General features: G+C 41.3%; 2 protein-coding genes across 6 annotated transcripts in view; both read left to right on the forward strand.

The window, feature by feature from the left end:
- lrrc8db (leucine rich repeat containing 8 VRAC subunit Db) overlaps positions 1-2,367 on the forward strand; it is a 107,785-nt gene extending 105,418 nt beyond the window's left edge. Inside the window, exon 3 of the mRNA XM_087990437.1 lies at positions 1,696-2,367. Within this exon, the coding sequence (XP_087846563.1) occupies positions 1,696-1,719 (24 nt within the window). The 3' untranslated portion in view covers positions 1,720-2,367. The remainder of the gene's footprint in view (positions 1-1,695) is intronic.
- Positions 1-19,784, forward strand: part of LOC122554163 (volume-regulated anion channel subunit LRRC8C-like) — a 102,505-nt gene extending 82,721 nt beyond the window's left edge. For 4 of the 5 annotated variants that reach the window (XM_043698747.2, XM_043698749.2, XM_043698748.2 and 1 more), the window contains exons 2-3: positions 1,696-1,835; positions 15,200-19,784. In XM_043698747.2, the coding sequence (XP_043554682.1) occupies positions 1,698-1,835; positions 15,200-17,521 (2,460 nt within the window). In that variant the 5' untranslated portion in view covers positions 1,696-1,697 and the 3' untranslated portion in view covers positions 17,522-19,784. Of the gene's footprint in view, positions 1-1,695; positions 1,836-1,997; positions 2,049-15,199 lie in introns of those variants that run through there. The other variant, XM_043698754.2, reaches the window with a different exon arrangement.
- Positions 19,785-25,182: the final 5,398 nt, after the last annotated feature.

The raw sequence follows: 25,182 nt of genomic DNA on the forward strand, positions 1-25,182 counted from the left end.
TGGAATTCTAAATAATCAGCTTATGTTTGTGTTATCCATTCCATTCAGCATTATAAGGCCAAGGTGCATATTCTCTCAACTTTGTTTTCACCAATGAAAATAAGTTTACGTTGTGAAATTTCTCTTCCTAAAACTCTGTTTCCTACATCCTCTAATTCTATAGAAATATTCTTGCTCAACTCTAGACCTCCAACATGGCATGTCCTTTTGAAAGTAGTACACTAAGCACTGCGCAATGTTTAGAGTATGACTGTAACAATTAAATAAACAAGGTGAGAAGAGCACAACTGAACTCAATTTTTATAACTCTCACCCTTGCTTTCAAATTCCTACCTGTTCTATCTCACCCTCGCTCTGCAATCTCTTCACATCTCATAAACCTCTGGTATATTTGTGTTTTACAAATCCAACCCTCATGAGTATCACTGATTTTACACACCTCATTGCTGGTGCTGCTTAGCTCTTGAATTCCCTCCATTAACTTATCTGCCTCTTTGCTCTTTCCTATGTTAAGACAGGCATTCAGTCATCGAGATGTACAGCACAGAAACAGACCCTTCAGTCCAACTCATTCATGCCATTCAGATATCCTCAATAAATCTAGTCCCATTTGCCAGCATTTAGACCATCTCCCTCTAAACCCTTCCTATATATATATATATATATATATATACCCAGATGCATTTTAAACGTTACACTGTACTAGCCTCCACCACTTCCTCTGGTAGCCCATTCCATACTGACCACCCTCTGCTTAAAAAAGTTGTCCCAATGTCCCTTTTAAATTGTTCCCCTCTGACCTTAAACCTCTGCCCTCTAGTTTTGTATTCCCCCCATTCTGGTGAAAACACTTTGTTTATTTATTCTATCCATGCCACTCATGATTTTACAAACCTCTATAAGATCACCCCTCAGCTTCCGATGCTCCAGGGAAAATAGCCCCAGTCTATTCAGCCTCACCATATAGTTCAAGCCCTCCAACCCTGGCAACATCCTTGTAAATCTTTTCTGAACCCTTTGAAGTTTCACAACATCCTTCCAATAGCAGGGAGACCAGAATTGCACGCAGTATTCAAAAAGTGGCTCAACCAATGTCCTGCACAGCCACAACATGACTCTCAACTCCTATAGTCAATGCACTGACCAATAAAAGCAAACATATGAAACACCTTTTTTCTCTGTCCTATGTACCTGTGACTCTACTTTCAAGGAACTATGAACCTGCACTCCAAGGTCTCTTTGTTCAGCAACACTTCCCATGACCTTACCATTAAGTGTATAAGTCCTGTCCTGATTTGCCTTTCCAAAATGCAGCACCTCATATTTATCTAAATTAAACTCCATCTGCCACGCCTCACCCCATTGGCCCATCTGATCAAGATCCCACTGTATTCTGAGGTAACCTTCTTTACTGTCCACTACACCTCCAATTTTGGTGTCATCTGAAAACTTACTAACCATACCTCCTACGTTCACATCTAAATCATTTATATAAATGACAAAAATCATCCTTAAAACCTGCCTTTTTGGATAAGACTTTTGTCATTTTCCTTAATATCTCCATAAATAGTTCAATGTAAAATTTTGTTTGGGTTGTTTTGTCTGTTAAAGATGCTATGTAAATACACATTGCTGTAATGAAATGTTGGATGACATTGATTTATGTAACTAGCAATATCTTTTTGTTCCTTTTAGGTATGTTTTCAGTGGTTGAGCTGAAATATTTTGGAGACCAGAGAACTACATTTAAAATCTTAAAACCATGGTGGGATGTTTTCACAGATTATTTAACTATTATGATGCTTATGGTAGCAGTTTTTGGTGGGACATTGCAGGTAACACATTGTTTGTATTGGCACATATGTATATAATGTAGGATTTGTGTTGTTCCACTTTATCTGGTTGATTAAATGTCCATTCCAACCAGATTCTTTCTGTAATGATGTTTCACAGAAAATGCCAGGTTTCAAAATAATTTTATAAATTTTTACCTGCAGAGTGTTTGAAAAGCCTTAAACAATGAAAAAAGTAGCATGTGCCTATCATAAGTGAGTAATTTATCTAAATCTGCTACAACAATACTTAATTTAAATAACCATTTTAACTAAGCTATAGTGGGCATTCATTTTAATGCATATAGTCTGGGAGATTAACCTTGTGTACATTAACTGATTGTCTGATTTGTTTTTTTAAATGTGGATTTAATTGCTTGATATTAATTATTTTTGAGTTCATGAGGCATTATAAAACAAGAGACTGGAATTAAGGATTCAGTTCCAACCCTGTCTGCTTTGTGTTATCCACAAATTGTTCTTATCTTTATTTGTTTCAATAAAATGTAAAATCAGTCAATATTTGTAAATGTAACACAGTTGATACATTTATTTACAGACTACTTCAACTCTATCATTTGAGGATAACATTATCACATGATTTTCACAATGATACAGCATAAACAGCAATAGATACTGGGAGCAGTTGGATAGATTTTGATTACTACCATGTATTACATGTCTTAAGCATAATACCATTAGTTCTATAGTGTTTAATGTATTCACAGCATCACTGTCCCTTTCTCACAAACCAAGAAAGAGGCTAGATACTCTGAAATGTGTATTATATGTGTATTAAATTGAGGCTAAATCCACCAAAATGTTCAGAATTCTTTATGGTCCAAGAAAATGGGCACTCAGGTGAGGAAAGAAGGCATAGGGTAAAGTACAAGGTTGCAAAGGACAGGATCTCAAAAAAGGAGCTACCACCACATGAGCCATCTTAACAAGTGAAGCTAGTCAAGAAATACTAGAAAACCTGTTATAAACTAGATTCCTGACTTTGTGACCTAGAAAGCGAATAATCAAATTAGATTGTAGTTGTCACTCCGGTTTTAAGAGACTTAAAAAATAGTACAAGGCATAGCAAGTATGTTAATGGAGAATGATCAAATATGTTTGCTATATTTTTTTTTAAGATTAGATTCCCTACAGTGTGGAAACAGGCCCTTCGGCCCAACCAGTCCACACCGACCCTCCGAAGAGTAACCCACCCAGACCCACTTCCCTCTGACTAATGTACCTAACACTATGGGCAGTTTAGCGTGGCCAATTCACCTGGCCTGCACATCTTTGGACTGTGGGAGGAAACCGGAGCACCCGGAGGAAACCCAAGCAGACACGGGGAGAATGTGCAAACTCCACACAGACAGTCGCCCGAGGCTGGAATTGAACCTGGAACCCTGCTGCTGTGAGGCAGCAGGGCTAACCACTGAGCCACCATGCCACCCCAAAACCCATTTTATCAAACAAAATATTTTGAACAGTTGGGAAGATAAACAGTAAGCAATCTTCAAAAGAAAATCTTGCTGCAAACGTACCCTAAGATTTGGTCATTTTAAGAATCCCTGTATGTAGGGAAGTGATAAGACTCATGGAAAGGCCCCTGTGCATGTGCAGATGCAAGCCATAACTTCAGCTGACTGTGGCAGACTGCAAAATCATCTGTCCTTCCTGGGTCAGTAACACTCCATTCTGATCAGGGCAATCACCTTTTCAGTAGCCTGGTGTGTTGGTTGATCATGAATTGCCACCAACATTTGACACTTGAGGTTGTCAGGAAGGCTGAGTTGCTTCACCTCTCTCTCCTTGTCATGAACCAGTTGGTAGAGGACTTATCCTTCTCCGTGATCCTTTTCAAGAATCTCAGCAGTTTTTATCACTGTTTGGACTTCCGCATCAGCTGTTGTGCTGGATTTTGGTATTTCAGTAATGTGATAATTTGGTGCACCGACCTCTACAACGCTGAAGCCAGGCACCAACTCACACATGCCTCCTCCTACTGCCCCCTTGACCATGATCTCATCTTCCATCACCAAACCATCATCTCCCAGACCATCCACAACTTCATCACCTCTGGGGTTTTCTCATTCACAGCCCCCAACCTCATCAACCGAGAACCCTGCACTGTCTGATTCTACCTCCTACCGAAGATTCACAAACCTGAGTGTCCCGGTCAGCCCATTATCTCAGCCTGCTCCTGTCCCACCGAACTCATTCTGCATACCTTGACACTAAGCTGTCCCTCTTAGTCCATGAACTTCCCATCTCCGTTCGGTCAGGACACCACCCTCGCACTTCAGCTCCTCCAAGACATCCATTTCCTTGGCCCCCTCCGCCTTATCTTCACCATGGACATCCAGTCACTGTACACATCTGTCCACCACGACAAATTCCTCCAACCCCTCCGTTACATCCTCTCACGCCATCCCAACCAGTACTCTTCCAGTGACACACTCATTCGACTGGCTGAACTGGTCTTTACCCTCAACAACTTCTCCTTCTAATCCTTCCACTTTCTCCAAACCAAAGGGGTAGCCATGGGCACCCACATGGACCCTAGCTACGCCTGTTCTTTATCGGGTATGTGGAACAGTCCATCTTCCACAGTTACACTGGCACCATCCTCCACCTTTTCCTCTGCTACATCGATGACTGTAACACCGCTACCTCGTGCTCCCATGAGGAGGTTGAACAGTTCCTGAAGAAGAAGGGCCTGTGCCCGAAACGTCGAATCTCCTGTTCCCTGGATGCTGCCTGACCTGCTGTGCTGTTCCAGCAATAAAGTTTCAACTTTGATCTCCAGCATCTGCAGACCTCACTTTCTCCTCGAGGTTGAACAGTTCATCAACTTCACTAACACCTTTCATCTCAACCGCAAATCCACCTGCACCATCTCGGACACCTCCCTCCCCTTCATGGACATCTCCATCTCCGACAACGGATTAACCATGGATATCTACTACAAACCCACCAACTCCCTCGGCTACCTGGTCTATACCTCCTCCCATCCCGCTTCCTGTAAAACACCATCCCTTATTCCCAATTCCTCGGCCTCTGCCAAGGAAGACCAATTTCACGTTAGAGCATCTAAGGTGGCCTCCTTTTCCAAAGACCGCAATTTCCCTTCCCATGTGGTCGACAATGCCCTTCAGCGCATCTCCTCCTCTGCCCTTGAACACCACTCCTCCCAAAGTAACAAGGGCAGGACACCCTGGTCCTCAACTTCCACCCCACTAACCTCCATTGCATCATCTCCATTACTTCCACCACCTACAAACGGACCCCACCACAAGGGATATATTTCCCTCCTCACCTCTATCAGCGTTTCGGAGAGACCATTCCCTCCGCTACTCCCTTGTTGGATCCACGCCCACCCACTAGCACTCACCCCACTCCCGGCACCTTCCCCTGCCACCTCAAGAAGTACAAAACCTGCGCCCACACCTCCCCCCTCACCGCCATCCAAGGCCCCAAAGGATCCTTCCACATCCATCAGAAATTAACTGTACCTCTACCAATGTCATCTACTGTATTCGTTGCATTCTATGTGGTCCCCTATACATTGGGGAGACAGGACACCAACTTGCGGATCATTTCAGAGAACATCTCTGGGACACCCGCACCAACCAACCCCACCACTCCGTGGCTGAACACTTTAACTCCCCCTCCCACTCCACCTGGACATGCAGATCCTGGGCCTCCTCCATCGCCAAACCCTAACCAGCCACCGCTTGGAGGGAGACCGCCTCTTCATCTGCCTTGGGACCCTGCAACCACAAGTGATTGATGTGGATTTCACCAGTTTCCTCATTTCCCCTCTTCCCACCTTATCCCAGTCCCAAGCTTCCAACTCTGCACTGCCCTCTTAACCTGTCCATCATTCTTCCCATCCATCCTCTCTACCCTCCCCTCCTATCTATCTCCTACCTTCATCTATTTATCACATTCTCAGTTGACTTCCTCCCAGCCCCAACCCCTCCCATTTATCTCTCAGCCCTGGCCCACAATCCTCATTCCTGATGAAGAGCTTATGCCCGAAATGTCGATTCTCCTGCTCCTTCAATGCTGCCCGACCTGCTGTGCTTTTCCAGCACCACACTCCTGACTATTTCAGTCATGCTGTGATTCAACATCAGCAGACAAAGCAGCCGAAGCTGTCAGTGATAATCTCAAAAGGTCCATGGAGAATCACTAATTAATCTCTCTGTGAAGAGAGTTGAGAATGAATGCCCTTGGATAACAGGCAAAGGCCTGTCCATGAACTGGGCCTTTTATAAAGTAGAGGCAGGGATGGGTCTACAGAACTATCTGTCCTGGGCTGAGACTAGCCTAGAGTAGTGGCTCTATTCTGGTGTTCAATAATAAATTATGTTCCTTTCAAGTCAGGCTTCCTGAGTTAGTACACCATTGGAGGACCTCTTTTGAGATGAAATCTACTTGTCTAGATTTGGTTTGGATTTCATTCAAAAGTGAATCAGTGGCACTGTGCCGAATCTTATTCCACAGTAGGGAATCAGGGTTGCAATGTTGCCTTTGAATTGGGCCTGTGATTGGCATGAGACATAGTCTGTCCTTCTTTGATCAATCTCTGAATAAGGGCATCAAAATTAGTTTTGTCTCTCCTGTACTGAACCTGCAACTGAATTGAGGATGTTTATTGGCCCATTGAGTCTCTGATTCTAGCTTGGCGGATGTTAGTAAACACTGCAAACTCTGCACCTATCAGAAAGTCTCTGAATTTCTGGGAGGTTACCCACATTAAAGCTAGCAATTTATGTTTCATATTAGACTGATTCTCCATATTCTTATTTAACTTGAGACCCCGACTGGCATACCACTACAACCTCTTTTCTGCTGTTCAACATATGATATTGCTGCTCCTTGGTCAAGAAAAATTGACATTGGGTTTACAATAAAGGAGATAGATATCTGGTAGCTAAGGACAAGTGATGAGACAATCCTACTTGAGAGTGTAGGAGATGTTTCACATAGAGTCATGGAGATGTACAGCATGTAAACAGACCCTTCGGTCTAACCCGTCCATGCTGACCAGAAATCCCAATCCAATCTAGTTCCACCTGCCAGCACCCGGCCCATATCCCTCCAAACCCTTCCTATTCATATACACATCCAAATGCCTCTTAAATGTTGCAATTGTACCAGCCTCCACCACATCCTCTGGCAGCTCATTCCATACACGTACCACCCTCTGCGTGAAAAAGTTGCCTCTTAGGTCTCTTTTATGTCTTTCCCCTCTCACCCTAAATCTATGCCCTCTAGTTCTGGACTCCCCAACCCCAGGGAAAAGACTTTGTCTATTTATCCTATCCATGCCCCTCATAATTTTGTAAACCTCTATAAGGTCTCCCCTCAGCCTCCAACGCTCCAGGGAAAAAAGCCCCAGTCTGTTCAGCCTCTCCCTGTAGCTCAGATCCTCCAACCCTGGCAACATCCTTGTAAATCTTTTCTGAACCCTTTCAAGTTTCACAACATCTTTCCGATAGGAAGGAGACCAGAATTGCATGCAAAATTCCAACAGTGGCCTAACCAATGTCCTGTACAGCTGCAACATGACCTCCCAACTCCTGTACTCAATACTCTGACCAATGAAGGAAAGCATACCAAACGCCTTCTTCACTATCCTATCTACCTGCCACTCCACTTTCAAGGAGCTACGAACCTGCACTCCAAGATCTCTTTGTTCAGCAACACTCCCGAGGACCTTACCATTAAGTGTATAAGTCCTGCTAAGATTTGCTTTCCCAAAATGCAGCACCTTGCGTTTATCTGAATTAAACTCCATCTGCCACTTCTCAGCCCATTGGCCCATCTGGTCAAGATCCTGTTGTCATCTGAGGTAACCCTCTTCGCTGTCCACTACACCTCTAATTTTGGTGTCATCTGTAAACTTACTAACTGTACCTCTTATGCTCGCATCCAAATCATTTATGTAAATGACAAAAAGTAGAGGGCCCAGCACTGATCCTTGTGGCATTCCACTGGTCACAGGCATCCAGTCTGAAAAACAACCCTCCACCACCACCCTCTGTCTTCTACCTTTGAGTCAGTTTTGTATCCAAATGGCTAGTTCTCCCTGTATTCCATGAGATCTAACCTTGCTAATCAGTCTCCCATGGGGAACCTTGTTGAACGCCTTACTGAAGTCCATATATCACATCTATTGCTCTGCCCTCATTAATCGTCTTTGTTACTTCATCAAAAAACTCAATCAAGTTTGTGAAACATGATTTCCCACGCACAAAGCCATGTTGACTATCCCGAATCAGTCCTTGCCTTTCCAAATACTTGTACATCCTGTCCCTCAGGATTCCCTCCAACAACTTGCCCACCACTGATGTCAGGCTCACTGGTCTATAGTTCCCTGGCTTGTGCTTACCATCCTTCTTAAACAGTGGCACCACGTTAGCCAACCTCCAGTCTTCCGGCTCCTCACCTGTGACTAATGATGATACAAATATCTCAACAAGAGGCCCAGCAATCACTTCTCGGATTCAACTCCCAAGATTAGCTTAGATGAACAATGGTTTAATGAACAGGAAAATAAAACAGAGCCTGGACCTCATCTACTTGTCCACTTTTGCTTTTTGTTTCGCTCTGCTATTTTAATGCTTGCGGTTACTGAGTTATTATCATGATTCATTTTACCTTCTTGTAACGGCTTCAGTAGAAAGCTTCTGCCAGCCCAGTGTTATGGACCAGACCAAACCCCCTCAAAGTATATTAAGAAGATAGCCTAGACCTAATGTCCTCTTATTTTAAAAGTAAAAATACAGACCAAATTAAAATAAAAGAAAGGAATTGACTAAACTGGCACTCTATTGAAATGCTGAACAAAATAATATATTAACTACTACGAATTGACAGTTCCAATATAGTAACATCCAATAAACATACCCTTGGCAAAAGCAAATTCAGTAAAATAGATTGTCTCATATGCAATTCTAGCAGCAGGAAGAGAACCCCAGCATTTAGCTTTAGGAGAGAGAGGAATAAAAGCTTCTATATTCAGCTTCAAGACTCCAGCAACTTCCGAAAGCTAAAACTAAAAATACTATTCTATAGGAGCTTGACCCCACCCATTCAGGCTGCTTCTATTGTTCCAACCTTTTTTTAAAAAACCTCACAAAAGGCCGCACAAGCTGTTTACTTAATTGGCTTTGTGCAGACCACTCATTGCCTCTGTCCCAACATTTCTTCATTTAAAAGAAGGACAGAATACCCCTCTGAAAACCATAGTGTCATCAAAGCAACGAGGTGGCTTCTAGCAACCCAGCATGGCATACTTGGTCCAGCCCGGCGGTCTCCCAGTGTGGCGGTTTTGTCCTAGTGTGGAGGTCTCGTCCCTGTTGGTCTACTTTGGTGTCAGCTTCCAAGTTTTCCAGCAGCCCGGGCAACCTTTTGTCTTGGAGAGGTGGTCTCAGCCCGGTATGGCAGTCTTCTTTGGTAGACTCTTCTGGCCCCGTATTCCAGCAGCCCGACAGGAGGTCTTGTGCCAGCATAGCATTCTCATCCTGGAATTGCATCTCTGGGTGTTTCATTGTTTCTTGATCGGCTTTTCCCAAGCCCAGAAGCCATTAATTGAAATGGGATGAGCTTTTTCTTAAGTTTTTTTTATTATATATAACTTCCACAATTAATATTGGTGTCATAGAGGGTGACTATTACTATTTTTCATGTAAAAGTACATGTGACAATAAATTTCTAATCTGTTCTAATTCTATGTGAACAGTTCTAGGGTCCCTGCAGCTGATATGCCTTGAGTGCACAGAGCAAGGTCAAAGACACTGAAGCACTATCTGAAAACCTTGTAGTGTCCTGCTTAGAGCAATCACCACACATTCTTCCCAAGGACTGCTGGAGTACAAAATCATAGAATTGTTGGAGTGCAGAAGGAGGCCATCAGCCCATTGTATCTGTGCCAACTTTCTTGACCTGGTGCAAACACTTGGCTTTTCCCCATAACCCTGCAAGTTGTTTCTGTTTAAATAATCATCCAGTCCTCTCTTGAATGCCTCAGTTGAACTTGCTACCACTATACTTGCAGGTAGCACATTCCAAACCCGGAATCACTTGCTTTGTGTAAAACCTTTATCCCCACTTCACATTTGTTTCTTTTGCAAACTGCCATCGGGATATGTCTTAACATATTTAACCTCAACATCATGGATAGTTTTGACTTCCTGCTTTGACTTCCTTATGTCCACTGGAGTATTGATTGGATCATGAACTAACAGAAACCCCAGGGAGTGAAAAGTGTGATTGAGGACAGATATGGAGAGCTTGATGTCACCATGGTAGTGAATGTCTGATCCACATGAAGCACAGACCTGGATGACTAAAGGGAACATCAGAGTTGAAAGTGTGGTGCTGGAAAAACACAGCTGGTCAGGCAGCATCCGAAGAGCAGGACAATTTACGTTTCGGGCAGCAGCCCTTCATCAGGAATGAGGCTGTTCCTAATGAAGGGCTGTTGCCTGAAACGTCGATTCTTCTGCTCCTCAGATACTGCCTGACCTGCTGCGCTTTTCCAGCACTACATTTTTGACTCTGATCTCCAGCATCTGCAGTCCTCATTTTCTCCTAAAGGAACATCAATCAGTTCACAGCCTCAGCAAAATGCTCACAAAAAATACTGCTTGTTAACGATTGACATCTTCAATCCTGTGTCAATTTGGCACAGTGCTTCTACCTTGCCAAATTTCACATTCACTGTAGGGCAAGTCTTTATTTCTGTGCATAAGACTGAACCTTTTCCTGAAGGAACCGTGTCCAAATTCACACCTGGCTCTTCGGGGAAGGCCAAGTAGTTTAATGTCTGTTGAGAAGGTAAGGCCTTTGCAATAATGGCATTGATAGCTGTGGTTGTTGCAAGAAGTCTTTTTCGAAGTTCCCATCTCTGTCAAAATTCAAGCACCTCTTTGGAGCAAGGACTAGTTCTGCCCTTGTTGTGGTACAATCTGCCTTGCCTGTCTCTTCAGCCAAAGGTCTACATCCCAGTCAATGCTGACAGTCATCTCCTTGATCGTAGCTTCTTTTCTGGTCTTGTATGTCCAATTTCTTCCTGTGATCCTCTGCCCAGCATTCCCTGAGCTTTCCTATACAGATGATCCATTGCAAACATACCTATTTGCTTATGTTAAGGCTCCAGCACACCATGCCAGCATTGTATCCTCAATCCAGTCTTCAAACGTGGGTCATCAGGTTCTCCTGATCTCCCCTCAAATCAGCCCAGTTTCCTACTCATTAGCAAGTGAAATATACAAACAGGTATGCTGCATCCTTTCTTTGTAGTATTAAGGAATGTATCCAGAAGCCTCTGTCTGGATTTTTCTAAAGGGCCAATTTCCCTTTGGCAATCCTTGCGTCTCCAATGATACTAAAGCAACTTCAGCCTCCCTCATGGACATTGCCAGTTTCAACTTTTGAATCATCTACTCTGTTTTGGCCAGGTACCTTACAACCTGTTTGCCATAATTTGATTCATGTACTGTAGAATACAGCCAACTACATCAGAAATAAAACATGAGAATTTGAGTATACCGACAATTCAAGGATAACGAAGCAAGGAGTCTTTATTCCACTGGCATCAGATCATCACAAACATTAAGGAAAATTAATGTTTAAGAAGGAAGACACTACTTAAATAGAATTAAACACTTAGTTTAGACCTGTTTGATCTCTTTTCCCATAAGACCTCCTCTCAAAGACACCCTTCTAGACAAAGTCTGTTGAACTGCTCCAGCTGCCCTGCACAGTGCCCTCTATCGTCATTGCCACATGCTGCTGGAGGTCCCAATACAACAGTTTCACTTCCTTGCTCTGCACCTCCCTGTCTATGATCACCTCCTGCTTGGGGTTTCATTACATGTAGTCATTTACTGAAACAGAGATGTTGGAGAAACTCTATTTAAAAAAAAAAGAATTGTGGAACACTATCTGGTTCAATTTTTTATTGGTGAGATTAATCCCCCAACTCTTTATGTACTATACACTGAGTCAACAGAACTGGTCCTAAAACTCTTGTAATTCTCCTTTGTGTGTGTGTTTTTTTCCTCCCTACTACCTTTGATGACTACACTTCAGAAGTACTTAATTTTCCCTTAAGTGCTTGGGATGTCCTGAGGTTGCAAATCATGCCATATTAGTGCAAGAAGGTTTATTCATTCTTTTTATCAGTTAGATAAATTAGAACAAGAGAGCTGGAAGTGACATGTTTGCTCCATTCCTTAGTACAAAAGCCATACTGAGTTTTGAGTCTTAGGTGAGATTGGGATTTGCTGTGAAGGGTAATGCTAACTCCTAGTGCCTTACAAAACACTACTTGCAGGGTTCACACTTTATTATGCACACTTTTTTGTCATCTTACAAAACTGAATCATATCGACTAAAATGATCAAGTAGTAAGTTGAAAAGAAATGGACAATGAATGAATGTGTCACAATGGAATGATAATGACAATATAACTAAAACTCTTAAAATTAACATTTTTCTTAGATGCAAGGCAATTTTTAAACGCTGCTAATGTTTTTTTTATAAAGAACGCACTATTGAAAAACTGACCATACCAATTTCACGAGTAAATGGAAATTTGTTGATTTTTAAAGTCATTTTCAGATATTTAAAGGTAGGTCATTTGTGGGTAGTGTGGTAAACATAAATTAAAATGCTTGATCTTGTGATCATCCCATTTTTAGCTATATTGATAAGCTCCAAGTTACTATTCAAATGTATCACAGAATATTTCAATGTGATGTTTTATTTTTAAATGATGTTCGAAGACACTAACTGACTGCAAGCATTCAGGGCCGGTTTGGGGATAAATTTGAGGAATAAAAGTAAGTGGGCAGATTATTATCTAAATGGTGGTAGATTGGGAAAGAGGAACTGAAAGGAGCCCTGGTTGTCCTTGTGCACCAGTCACTGAAAGTAAGCATGCAGGAACAGCAGGCGGTAAAGTAGACGAATGGTATGTTGACCTTCATGCAGAGTGAATTTAAGTACAGGAGCAGGCATGTGTTGCTGCACCTGTTCAGGATATTGTAATGCCAAACCTGGAGTATCGTGTGCAGTTTTGTTCTCCTTATCTAAGAAAAGATTTTCTAGCTATTGGTAAAAGTTAAAGTTTTCAGAGTCCAACTTGCTCATAGGGCTGTTATGTCATTAGACAGCAAGGACTGGTGGGGTTTAACCTGAGGGTCACCACACCTCAGGTGAGGGGAAGGTTGAGAATGACTGGACTTCATGATAACCTAAGTCAGTGCAGGAATTGAATCCATCCCGTTTGTACTACTCTGTATTGCAAAACAGCCATCCAACCAACTGAACAACTAACTCCCTGTCTGGCAATAGAAGGGAATGCAAAGAAGGTTTACCAGACTTATTCCTGGGATGACAGAACTGACAGTCAGAGAGAAATAATTGGTAAGAACTATATTCACAACACTTTAGAAGAATGAGGGGAATCTGATAGAAACAATTAGAATTCTAACAGAATTAGACAGGGTAGGTGCAGGAAGATGTGCCCAATGACCGGTAGATGACATGATGACTGTGACCGGCGGTCCCAGTCTAAGAATAAGGGGTAGGCCTTTTAAGAACAGACTTGAGGAAGATTTGCTTCACCCAGAGAATGGTGAGCTTGAGGGATTCTCTGCCAAAACCCTGTCAAGAAAGATATACATGTAGTTCTTAGGACCAAAGGGATCAAAGAATATGGGGAGAAAGTGGAACAGGTTACTGAGTTGGATGATCAAACATGATCAAAAAAAATGGCAAAGCATGTTTGGTCGGCCAAATGGTCTACTTCTGCTCCTAGATTTTACGTTACTATGTAAAAACATTTCTCAAAAGCAGCACAATTTTGAGTGTAATTTGCAGCTGAATTGTCTTCCTGGTCTACAACGGTCAGTGGTCCTAATGAAACTTCTTTAAATATTTATATTTTTAAATGTAAAACTGACATCAGGTGAATACATACAGTATATTTATAAGACAAATCATGGCTGTGTTACATACAAATTGGAGGTTTCTCTTTGTTCTTGCTATAAATGCAAAAGGAAATGTAGATGCATATACACAAGTTCGTTAAAATTGCAGTACTTTAAAGATGCCACATTGTTAAGGCATAGAAATATAGGATCAAAGAGTATTTGCAGAACAGTGGAAGCCATATGGACATTAAGGTCTGTGCTGGCTTCACTCGGTGCCACTCCACTTCCTTTTTCATATCATGCAAATGCTTCCTCTTCAGATAATGATCTGAATCTCTTTTCAAAGCCACACTTGAATCTTCCTCATACACAATCATGGGCAGTATATTCGAGATCTTAGCTAATGTGTTGCATAAAAAGATTTTTCCTCAAGTTGCCACTGTTTGTTTTTCACGTTAAGTTGGTGTTTTCTAGTTCTTGATCCTATCACTAATGGAATCAATGTTTACCTGTCTAATCTGTCCAGACCCCTCATGGTTTTGCATACCTCAGTCAAATCTTTGCTCAACCTTTTCTTCTCCATGGACAACAATACCAGTTTCTCCGATCTATCTGCATAATTAAAGTGTCTCATTCCCGGATTCATTCTCATGGCTGTTTATTATATCCTCTCTAGTGTCTTCACAGTTCTTCCTAAAATGTTGTGTCCCATACTGGACACATTATCCCAGTTGAAGCCGACCTAGTATTTTACATAGGTTTATAATAACTTATTTGATTTTGTACTGTATACCCTTACTAATAAAGCCCAGGATCTCAAATACTTTTTGACCTCTCATTCAACTTACACTGTCACCTTCAATAATTTGTACATGTTTATCCCCAGATTCATCTGCTTCTGCTCCACCTTTAGAACCATGCCCTTGATTTCCCTTCTTCCCATGAAAATTAAGCATTTCTCCTTCAATGCATTAAATTTCATCTACCACTTACTTGTCCATTCCACCAAGCTATCTATGCTTTTAAGAAGTTTAACACAATCCGCCTCGGTGTTCACAATACTTCCAAGTTTCTTGTCATCCACAGATTTTGAAATTGTACTCTGCACACCAAAGCCCATGTTATTAATATATATCAAGAACAGCAAGCATCATAATATCCACCCCAAGGAAGCCTCATTTCCTTCCAGTCCATAAATACTACAGTTTATCACTATCCTGTTTTCAGTCACTCGGCTAATTTTGCATCCATATTGCTGTTGTTATTTTTATTGCTCTAACTTTGTTCATCTCTTTATCAAATATTGTTAAACCAAAAGTAGATACTTCCAGCATCTAATGACAGTTCTGTATAGTTAGTTGGATTTATAGCAAATTTATTTTATCCAAAATGTATTTTATTGTATTTAAACAGATATCGACAGACAAGATAATCTGTGTCCCTGTGCCAGAAGGCTTCTCAATGACAACTATGCAATGGAACAAAAGTGCTCTTAAGGGTCGTAAACTAAATAGTTTTGATTCTGGATTTAAGACTGATTTGGACCGTGAACAATACAATTTAGTGGATCAATATTGTTATGACCATGCAATTCAATGGTATTCAAAATATTTCCCATACATAGCTATCATTCACACACTTATATTTTTGATTAGCAGTAACTTTTGGTTCAAATTTCCAGGAACAAGTTCCAAAATTGAGCATTTTATATCAATACTTGGAAAATGTTTAGACTCTCAATGGACTACTAAGGCACTTTCAGAAACTGTTTATGAGGATTCAGATCTGCAGATTCCACAAAGAACTGTTTTATCAACAGAACCATCTGTATCTTGTTCTTTAAACTTACAGCAGTCCTCTGATACCGTCCTTTTGCTGGGACAAAAGGAATCCAGTAGTGACAGAGTATGTGAGAATGATGCACAAGCGTCATTGTGCAAACCTCCTTCGAAGACTTTCAAAACTGTTGGAGGTGGTGTTTATGGTCATGCTGCAGTGAAAATCCTAGATAAAAAGGAGGGTGAACAAGCAAAGGCATTGTTTGAAAAGGTCAAAAAGTTTCGTCTGCACACAGAAGAAGGCCATATTCTTTATATGATGTACATAAGACAAACTATTTTACGCACTGTTCAAACAATTCTAGTTCTTGCCTATTTTGTAACTCGAATTCCTCAAATGAAGCACATTGTGCACTGCATAGATAAAATTCATATCACAGGCTTCACAGAATTTTTTTGCATCCATGGTCTTTGGCGGATATTCAGGATGTTGTCTATCGTGTATGTAGTTGTCATATTCATTTATTGTATAACTTGTATCTACACATTGTATTGGATCTTCTATTTTAAACTTAAAGAATACTCATTTGCATATGTCAGAGAAGAAACTGGGATTGATGACATTCCTGATGTGAAGAATGATTTTGCATTTTTACTGCATTTGATTGACCAATATGATAAACTATATGCTAGGAAGTTTGCTGTATTTCTTTCTGATGTCAGTGAAAACAAACTCCGTCAACTGAACCTCAGCTATGAATGGACACACGAGAAGCTTCAGCAACGTATCGTTACTAATGAAGACAACAAAACTGAATTACATCTCTTTATGCTTCCTGGTATTCCTAATAATGTTTATGATATTTATAACCTGCAAGTACTAAAATTGGAATATATCAAGGATGTTTCTATTAGTGCAGCCATTTCACAGCAAACATCACTCCAAGAACTGTGGGTGTACAACTGTATAATAAAAGTTGAAAATCGAGCACTTGCATTTTTAAAAGACACGATAACAATTTTACGAGTTCGATTTGCAAATGCTTTTGAAATACCACAGTGGATGTACTGTCTAAAAAATCTCCGTGTACTGTATCTGGAAGGAAACTTATTAATTGACAATAAAACTTCAATTGTCCTGCAATCATTATGTGACTTAGAACGTCTTAGGTCTTTGCACCTTAAGTCCAATGTCACCAAAGTACCTGCTGCAGTTATTGATGTTGCCCATCACCTTCAACACCTCACAATTCACAATCAGGGCAAAAAACTTACCACTCTTAATGGCCTCAGGAAAATGCTCTGCCTGTCAGTTCTAAAGCTGTATAACTGTGATCTAGAGAGGATCCCAAGTGCTATATTTAGCTTGAGCAATCTTCAGGAATTGGATCTCAAAGACAACAACCTGAGGACATTAGAAGAACTGGCTAGTTTCCAGCATCTTCGCAAACTCTCCACGCTCAAACTCCATCACAACAAAATTACACAGATTCCTCTATATATTGCCAAGGCTAGTTCATTGGAAATGCTTTCTTTAACTAAAAATAATATTACTTTTCTTCCCTCAAATCTTTTCAAGCTTACTGGGTTACGACATCTTGAAGTTGGTCATAATAATATCGCAAGCATTCCTATTGAAATTGAACAGCTGGAGGATCTTCATTATTTTGACATTGAAAGTAACAAAATATCTGAACTACCTTTGGAACTGTTTTATTGTACAAAACTTCGGGTGTTGATACTTTCATACAACCTTTTGACTTCCATTCCACCCAAGGTGAAAAATTTGGCACAATTGAGACAATTGGATCTGAAAGGGAACAAATTGCAGTATTTGCCACCTGAGCTAGTGAAGTGCCAATGTTTGAAGAGGAGTCAGTTGAATGTAGAAGAGGATATTTTCAACACACTGCCATATGACATTAGAGAAGAGTTTCTAAACAGGGAATCTAGGTGAACAGTGTGTAAAATTCAATATTTTAATTAAATGAATAGTTTCTCTTAGATTTTTGTGCACTTCAGAAATGTAACGTTTCAATAGTTCCTTGTATTTTATTCAACAATGACACTTTTTTTTTCCAAACTAGATCCTGCACTTAAAATAGTAAAATATTTCAAGATACTTGATTCTGTCAAAAAAAAAATGCCAGCTGTGGCAGAACAGTTAAGAGGGAGAAGAAAGAACAAGAGGAGAAAAGTATGATGTTCAGCTGATTTTAGATCCTGCTAAAGATGGAGGGAGGGTGACCCAGAACAGGAACAGCAGAGAGAATTTGAGGACTTAGAGATTGGGGTGAAGCAGAAAGACAGGTGTGTATAAATGAGAATGAAAATTCAGTGTATTAGTAAGCAAGCAAATGATATTTGCCATTTGTGGAGACTGTAGTGTTGATGAGAAGATTGTTGTAGAATGCTGCAGATGACAAATGTGAATAGGTATTCAACAGAGACATCTCACATTGGTTGCATGGTAATAGACTTTTCAGGATTATGGAGTGAAAGAAAGAAACTGAATTGAACTAATTTGATAGCTGTCCAAAAAGCTGCTGAAGCATAATGAGATAAATTGTGGTCCTGGCCAGTATTTTATTATTTTTGTCAATACTACGTTCGAGAACATTCTAGTTGATCTGTGAATTCCCATGTCAGCAAGTTTTGGAGCAAGAGGGTTTTGGATCTGGAAGGGACCAGAGCATCAAGATGCAAGAGGTGTGTTTACTAAGGATGATGGAATTTGGAACAAAGATCCAGAATGATTAGCTCAAGTCTGGTCTATGTGGATGTGTGGAAACACTAGGGTCAATCAGTGAATCCCTATACTGTGGACCAGGCCATTCAGCCCATTGCGTCCACACCAATCCTCTGAAGAACAACCCACCCAGATCCAACCTCCTCTTCCTATGCCTGTAACCCTGCATATTCGATGGTTAATCCGCTTAACCTACACATCCCTGGACACTATGGGCCATGTAGCATGGCCAATCCACCTAACCTGAACACCTGTGGACTGGTGGGAGGAAACTGGAGCACCCAGAGGAAATCCACACATGGGGAGGACATGCAAACTACACACAGACAGTTGCTTGAGAGTGGAATCAAACCTGAGTCCCTAGTATTGTGAGGCAACAGTGCTAACCACTGAGCTACTGATACAGCTAAAGCAGTGAGAAAGATGTTCAACATAAGAAAAGCCATGAAGCTTGCATAGTCTCCAAGACATCCCTAGAACTAGTTATAATCCAGCTATAAGTAGATGGATGGTCCAGCCAGATTTAGTAGTAATAGTGGCTACTTTTGTACTATCTTTGCTAAAACTGGCAGAATTCAAACTTGGGAATTATTCTAAGGGAACAACAGACTTTTTGCAATTGTGAGTGACTGTGTGGAGATGCAGATATTGAAGGCAACAACAATAGAATTATTGAATAAATTAGTAGAGTGGTTATTGCAAGAGAAAAAAAGTTAAAAAGTAAGGTGATATGGATTGCGAAAGTTGGTAGTTATAAAATTGTAAGTCGGCAACCAGATGTGACTGTCAATGTACCGCATAGAATAAATCTGATTCAGGACAGAAGAGGAGAGAAATCCAGGGAACAGTTATAATTATAATGTAACTTAAGTTCTATTGGCCTCACTGAAGATGAGGAGGTTCCAGATGCTGAGGCAAAGTAAACAAAATAATGAGAATTTTTTACGGATGACAGCCAGAAGTTTTCGAGAGTTGATAGCTAATGAAGACTTTAAATGAGCAATAGTAAATGATATGGAGTTTAAAAGAATAGTGTCTGAAGAACTGGACTAAGAGGGATATAGTGATGAGACTGTGTATCTGTCATGGTGTCTGCATCTTGTTCTGATCATGTAGTCAGTTTGGGAACTGAGCAAGTAGAAGTCACCGTCACTTTTCTGTCATTCCATAATCATGCTCCTTAAAAAGGAAAATGTCTTTGAAAATTTTCTGTCAGAATTTAATTCAAGCAAATGTATTTGCCAACTTAATATTTACATATATGAAAACTGAAATATAAATTACAAAACCACACGGCAAATGATCTGCATTACATTCTGATATCTATAGACACGAACGCTTCATTCCTCTTATCATTTGTTTTACTTTATCTATTATCTCAAGGCTTGTGTTGGGTAGAGTTCTACATTTCCAGAAATTTTTTTTCAGATGGCTTTTCTTTAAGTGAGTGTTTTTAGCAAAAAAAATTCAAACATGGGATAGCGTAGCCGAACCCTGCACTTCATCGTTGCATGGACATGCATATTTTACACGAAGGATTGCAGGACAAGTAGGAGTGGGCACCTTTGCGGTTTCTTAGCCTGAGTACACGAAGTAATTTTAGTACCTCGTCATTTTTTCTGAAGTTAGCGAATTTGAAATTGATGAGGGATGGGACTCAGCGCTGAAACTGCCGAATTGGAAAAATTGTGACCGTCTGAGCGGATTAACGTGCGGTCCAACTCTTAAATGTGACCTGGACTTGGCGCCTCATCATGAGGCGTCAGGAGAATTACGTTGCCTTCTCCAAACGCGATGTGGAGGTTTTGGACTGGGGTGAACAAAGTTAAAAATCACACAACGCCAGGTGATAGTCCAATAGGTTTAATTGGAAGTACAGGCTTTCGAAGTGCTGCTTCTCAATCGCAGAGAAGTTATCGTCCATAAAGGAAAAAGTGAGATTTCCAGTAAATGAGGAAAGGTTCCCCCCCACTATCAGGTTGTTTCCTGGTCCTATGATGTGTGACGTGGTCAGCTGTCCTTCCAGCTCCCACTTTAAGAAAATCTGGGCAAGGTGCAGAGGAAGAGGCAGATTCGGGTGATTTATACACGGAAATAGAATTTGGGCGGGGAAGGGTGGTGAATTTACACTTCAAGTCCACTCTTGTCCTTAACAATTTAGCGTACCTCCCTTTCCAGTCCACCTTTTTTCCATTCCTTCACAGTATGAATGGCAAACTCACCCTTGCAGACGAGGCCATTCATTCCCTATCTCCGCTGGACTCATTCCATCACTTAGAGCCGATAGCCACACACAGTCCATGGCAACCTTCATCTCGGCCACCTTGGTCATTGCTGATGGCTGTTTGTGGACTTGAAGTGTAAATTCACCACCCTTCCCCGCCCAAATTCTATTTCCGTAGTTATGGAGGCTACACGTGTATAAATTACCTGAATCTGCCTCTTCCTCTGCACCTTATTTCCTTAAAGTGGGAGCTGGAAGGACAGCTGACCACGTCGCACATCATAGGACCAGGAAACGACCGGACGGGGGGTAGTTTTCTTCGATTTACTGGAAATCTCACTTTTTCTCCCCTTGTGCTTGCAGAGTTTAGGGGTGCCAACGCCCCAACGAGAGACCCAAGACTGGGTTAGAGTGTCAGATGTGTCCATTGACAAAGGCAGAGCAAAACCTTACAAATTATGATTGATGCCACGAGCTTATTGCAGCAGCAGGCCAGTGAAAGGATATCCTCCAGGTGTACCTCAGTCAAGGGAAAGCAGGGCAGTGCTTAGTTGCACCGAGAGACCTGGGAAAGCAACCTGACATAATTGAAGGTTCCTTTTAAGATACTTGGTGTGTTGTCAAGAGCTCCCCAGACCCACTGCAAGTAACCTAATCTCATAATAAGAGGCCCTTGGACAGAGAAAACAATAGCCTGTTTACACCACATTCCCAATTTTGGGAATTCACCTTGCTGCAGCATACAGAAGGGTTTCAAAAAATTTGCTTTCACACTGCAAGATAGCACTGATATTTCGAATGTTAACAAAAAGTTGTTGGTGTCACATTGAAAAATTGTTGTTTTATTCAGAAAATGTATTATTTACATGTGATCCCCATGATGTTTCCCAGTCAGAAATGCATGATCTTTATTAGCTTGTGTTTGAGGGACAGTGGCTGTATTCTTGCAGATTGACATGTGGATTTCTGTGTGAAAATGAAGAGCAGCATTGTGAGCTCCTGGTTGCAGCAATATGCAAAAGAGAAAGTTATCACAGTTCTACTCTCTCTTTAGAGATAATTAGTGGGAGTTTAATCTGAAGGTCACCCCCCACCCCAGGTGAGGGGAGATGCTTAGAAAGAGACTTTTTATGATAACCACAGCCTGAGTGAGAATTGAACTCATGTCATTAGCATTACACTGCATTGCAAACTAGCCAGCTGAGCTATCCAAACTGTACCATCTGTGAAAAATGAGTGACCAGGTAGTTTGAAGCAGATCAGTATGAGGTGGACCCATACCTCTTGGACCTTAAATTCCAGTCACAATCATCAGCAGCTGCTTGCTGATGCAGATCTATTTCCCCACACTGCTCATCAGATGCGGCATCTGCCTCCACTCCTTCCTCAGGGCTGATGTTATCACCTTCTGAAATGGCAAGGTTATACAGTACTGCATAAGAATAATTATCTGCTTTAACTGAATTATACTGGAAGGCAACCCTGGTATAATGAGGCAGTGGAATCAGCAGACAGATGATTTGTTTTATGATGTTCCTTCTTGTGATGTGACTGACATTGAACCTTTCTTGTACCTCACAGCTAATGTTTCTGGTGGGCGTCATCAGTCATGTTGGAAGTGGGTAGCACCTGTCACCTTGGATCCATCCCTTGTCTTGTGGCTCTGGTAAACCAAAGAAAAGTCCCCAATTTCACATCAGACAGATATAAACGCTGCAATATTCAGCCTTGAATATTTTCAATATTTGAAATAAGATAGTTTTTAAATGGTTGGAATATTGTTGTGGTTTCGATTGCCGAGCTGGGAATTTGTGTTGCAGACATTTCATCCCCTGTCTAGGTGACATCCTCAGTGCTTGGGAGCCTCCTGTGAAGAGCTTCTGTGATCTTTCCTCCAGCATTTGAATCTGGTTTGAATCTACCGCTTCTGGTTGTCAGTTCCAGCTGTCCGCTGCAGTGGCCGGTATATTGGGTCCAGGTCGATGTGCTTATTGATTGAATCTGTGGATGAGTGCCATGCCTCTAGGAATTCCCTGGCTGTTCTCTGTTTGGCTTGTCCTATAATAGTAGTGTTGTCCCAGTCGAATTCATGTTGCTTGTCATCTGCGTGTGTGGCTACTAAGGATAGCTGGTCGTGTCGTTTCGTGGCTAGTTGGTGTTCATGGATGCGGATCATTAGCTGTCTTCCTGTTTGTCCTATGTAGTGTTTTGTGCAGTCCTTGCATGGGATTTTGTACACTCATCCACAGATTCAATCAATAAGCACAGCGACCTGAACCCAACATACCGACCACTGCAGCGGACAGCTGGAACTGACAACCGTAAGCAGCAGATTCAAACCACTACAAATGCCAGAGGAAAGATCACAGAAGTGCTTCACAGGAGGCTCCCAAGCACTGAGGATGCCACCTAGACAGGGGATGAAACGTCTGCAACTCAAATTCCCAGCTCGGCGAACAGAACCACAACAACGAGCACCTGAGCTACAAATCTTCTCACAGACTTTGGTTGGAATATTATTAATAATATGCAGTAATTCATTCTCTTCGATGCTTGTTTTGTAGCTTCTAAAATGTTATTCATTAAGTTTTGGTCCTTTTTAGATAACTAGTAACGTGATGAAATTTTTGATTTGTATTCGGGCAATTTCCAGAGTTTATAGGAGAGTCAGCTGACAAAAATATTGCATAGAGATTGCATATATCATGTGAAACACCAGACAAGTTTGTTCTGACTGCTATGATGTCCAAGATGTGTTGGTACGATTTCTGATTGTAACAGCTATAGAACCATATTACAATAAAATGTGGTATGGCGTCTCAGTGGTTAGCACTGCTGCCTCACAGCACCAGACACCCGGGTTCAATTCCAGCTTTGGGTAACTGTCTATGTGGAGTTTGCACAGTCTCTGTGTCTGTGCAGGTTTCCTCCAGATGTTCCAATTTTCTCCCGATGTGCAAGTTAGGTAAATTGGCTGTGCTAAATTCCCTGTAATGTCCAGGTTAGGTGCATTAGTCATGGGAAAAAAAATGTACAGTGATAGGGTCATGGCTGTTTCCACACTGTAGGGATTCTATTCTAATAAAACCTTTCTTGCAAAATAAACTTTGGGACCTGGCTGCATAAACAGATTGAAAGCTTTGCAAAACATATCAAGTTTTTGAAACAGTTTTAGTTTGTGTTAACTTGGTTATTTCTTTAGTGCCTGTACTGGTCCAAAGAAGCTGAAAACATTCCATATTTGATTTCTGGCCCTACTTGGTTGTACATAAGTGTCACAATATAGTGCTTTTCTAATGTCATGGTCTATTGGTAGATGTAACTTACATTCATTTCAATTTTTGTTCGCCTCTTGCTTGTAGTAGCTTGTGGGTTCTAGACCCCTTCCTCCCATGCAGGACTGTATCAAACGCCTTGCTGAACTCCAAGTAGACTTTGCCAAATGCATTGCCCTCAGCTGGTTACAGCTTTGAAAAATCCAATCAAGTTGGTCAGCTATGACCTCCCCCAAACATTACTATGCAAAGTACTCTTGATTTGTTTAGGTTAGGTTTATTTTCACTAGAAAAAAGGAGATTGAGGGGGCACCTGATTGAGGTTGACAAAATCATTAAGGGTATAGACAGGGTGGATAGAGACAAGCTTTTTCCCAGGGTGGAGGATTCAATAACGAGAGGTCATGCTTTCAAGGTGAAAGGTGGAAAGTTTAAGGGGGCCAATTTCCCTTGATAGTCTTGCTTAATTAAAAATATTCTATCTGAAATTTAAATTTGAAACTTGCACGTAGAACATCTCAAACATCTCTCCCAAATGGCCTGGTTCTAATTCTTAGACTATACCCCCGTGTTTTAGATGTCAACCAGTGAAAATAGTTTATCTTTATCTATATTACCCCTTAAACATCTAAATTTTAGTACTTCACACAGAGGGTGTGGGCGTCTGGAGTGCGTTGCCAGCAGAGGTGGGTAGAGGCAGGCACGGTAGATTCATTTAAGATGCATCTGGACAGATGCATGATTAGGTGGGGAGCAGAGGGATACAAATGCTTAGGAATTGACCGACAGGTTTACTCAGTACATTTGGATCGGCTCAGGTTCTATTAATCCTTTCCTCTCCAAGTGCAAATTAATTCTGTCTCTCACAACTGCTTCCAATAGTTTCCCTACCACTTGCTTAGATTGTGTAGTTTCCTGGTTTATCCCTTGCACCCTTCTTGAATAATAGTAACACAATGGCTATCCCTCAGCCTTCTGGCACCTCACCTGTGGTGAGGGAGAAATTGAAAATTAATGCCATCGCCCCTGCTATTTATCCCTTTGCCTAGTTCAACAACCTGGGATATATTTGATTCGGCCCTGTAGATTTCTCAATTTTGAAGCCTGTCAGACCACTCAGAACCTCCTAATAACATAGGAACAGAAGGAAGGGTTTCAACCCCTCAAACCTGCTCTGCCATTCAATAAGATCATGGCTGATCTGTGGTCAAACTTCTTACGCCCGCCTTGGGCCATTTTACCTTGATAGTCTTGCTTAATTAAAAAAATTCTATCTGAGATTTAAATTTAACAATTGTATTAGTATTGACCTTTGTTAGAGGAAGAGAGTTCCAAACCTCCACTGTTCTTTGCACGTAGAACATCTCGAA

The sequence above is a fragment of the Chiloscyllium plagiosum genome, unplaced genomic scaffold, assembly GCF_037043375.1.
Source record: "Chiloscyllium plagiosum isolate Xiang-an unplaced genomic scaffold, Cpla_swu_hap1 HiC_scaffold_9, whole genome shotgun sequence".
NCBI classification, from domain to species: domain Eukaryota; kingdom Metazoa; phylum Chordata; class Chondrichthyes; order Orectolobiformes; family Hemiscylliidae; genus Chiloscyllium; species Chiloscyllium plagiosum.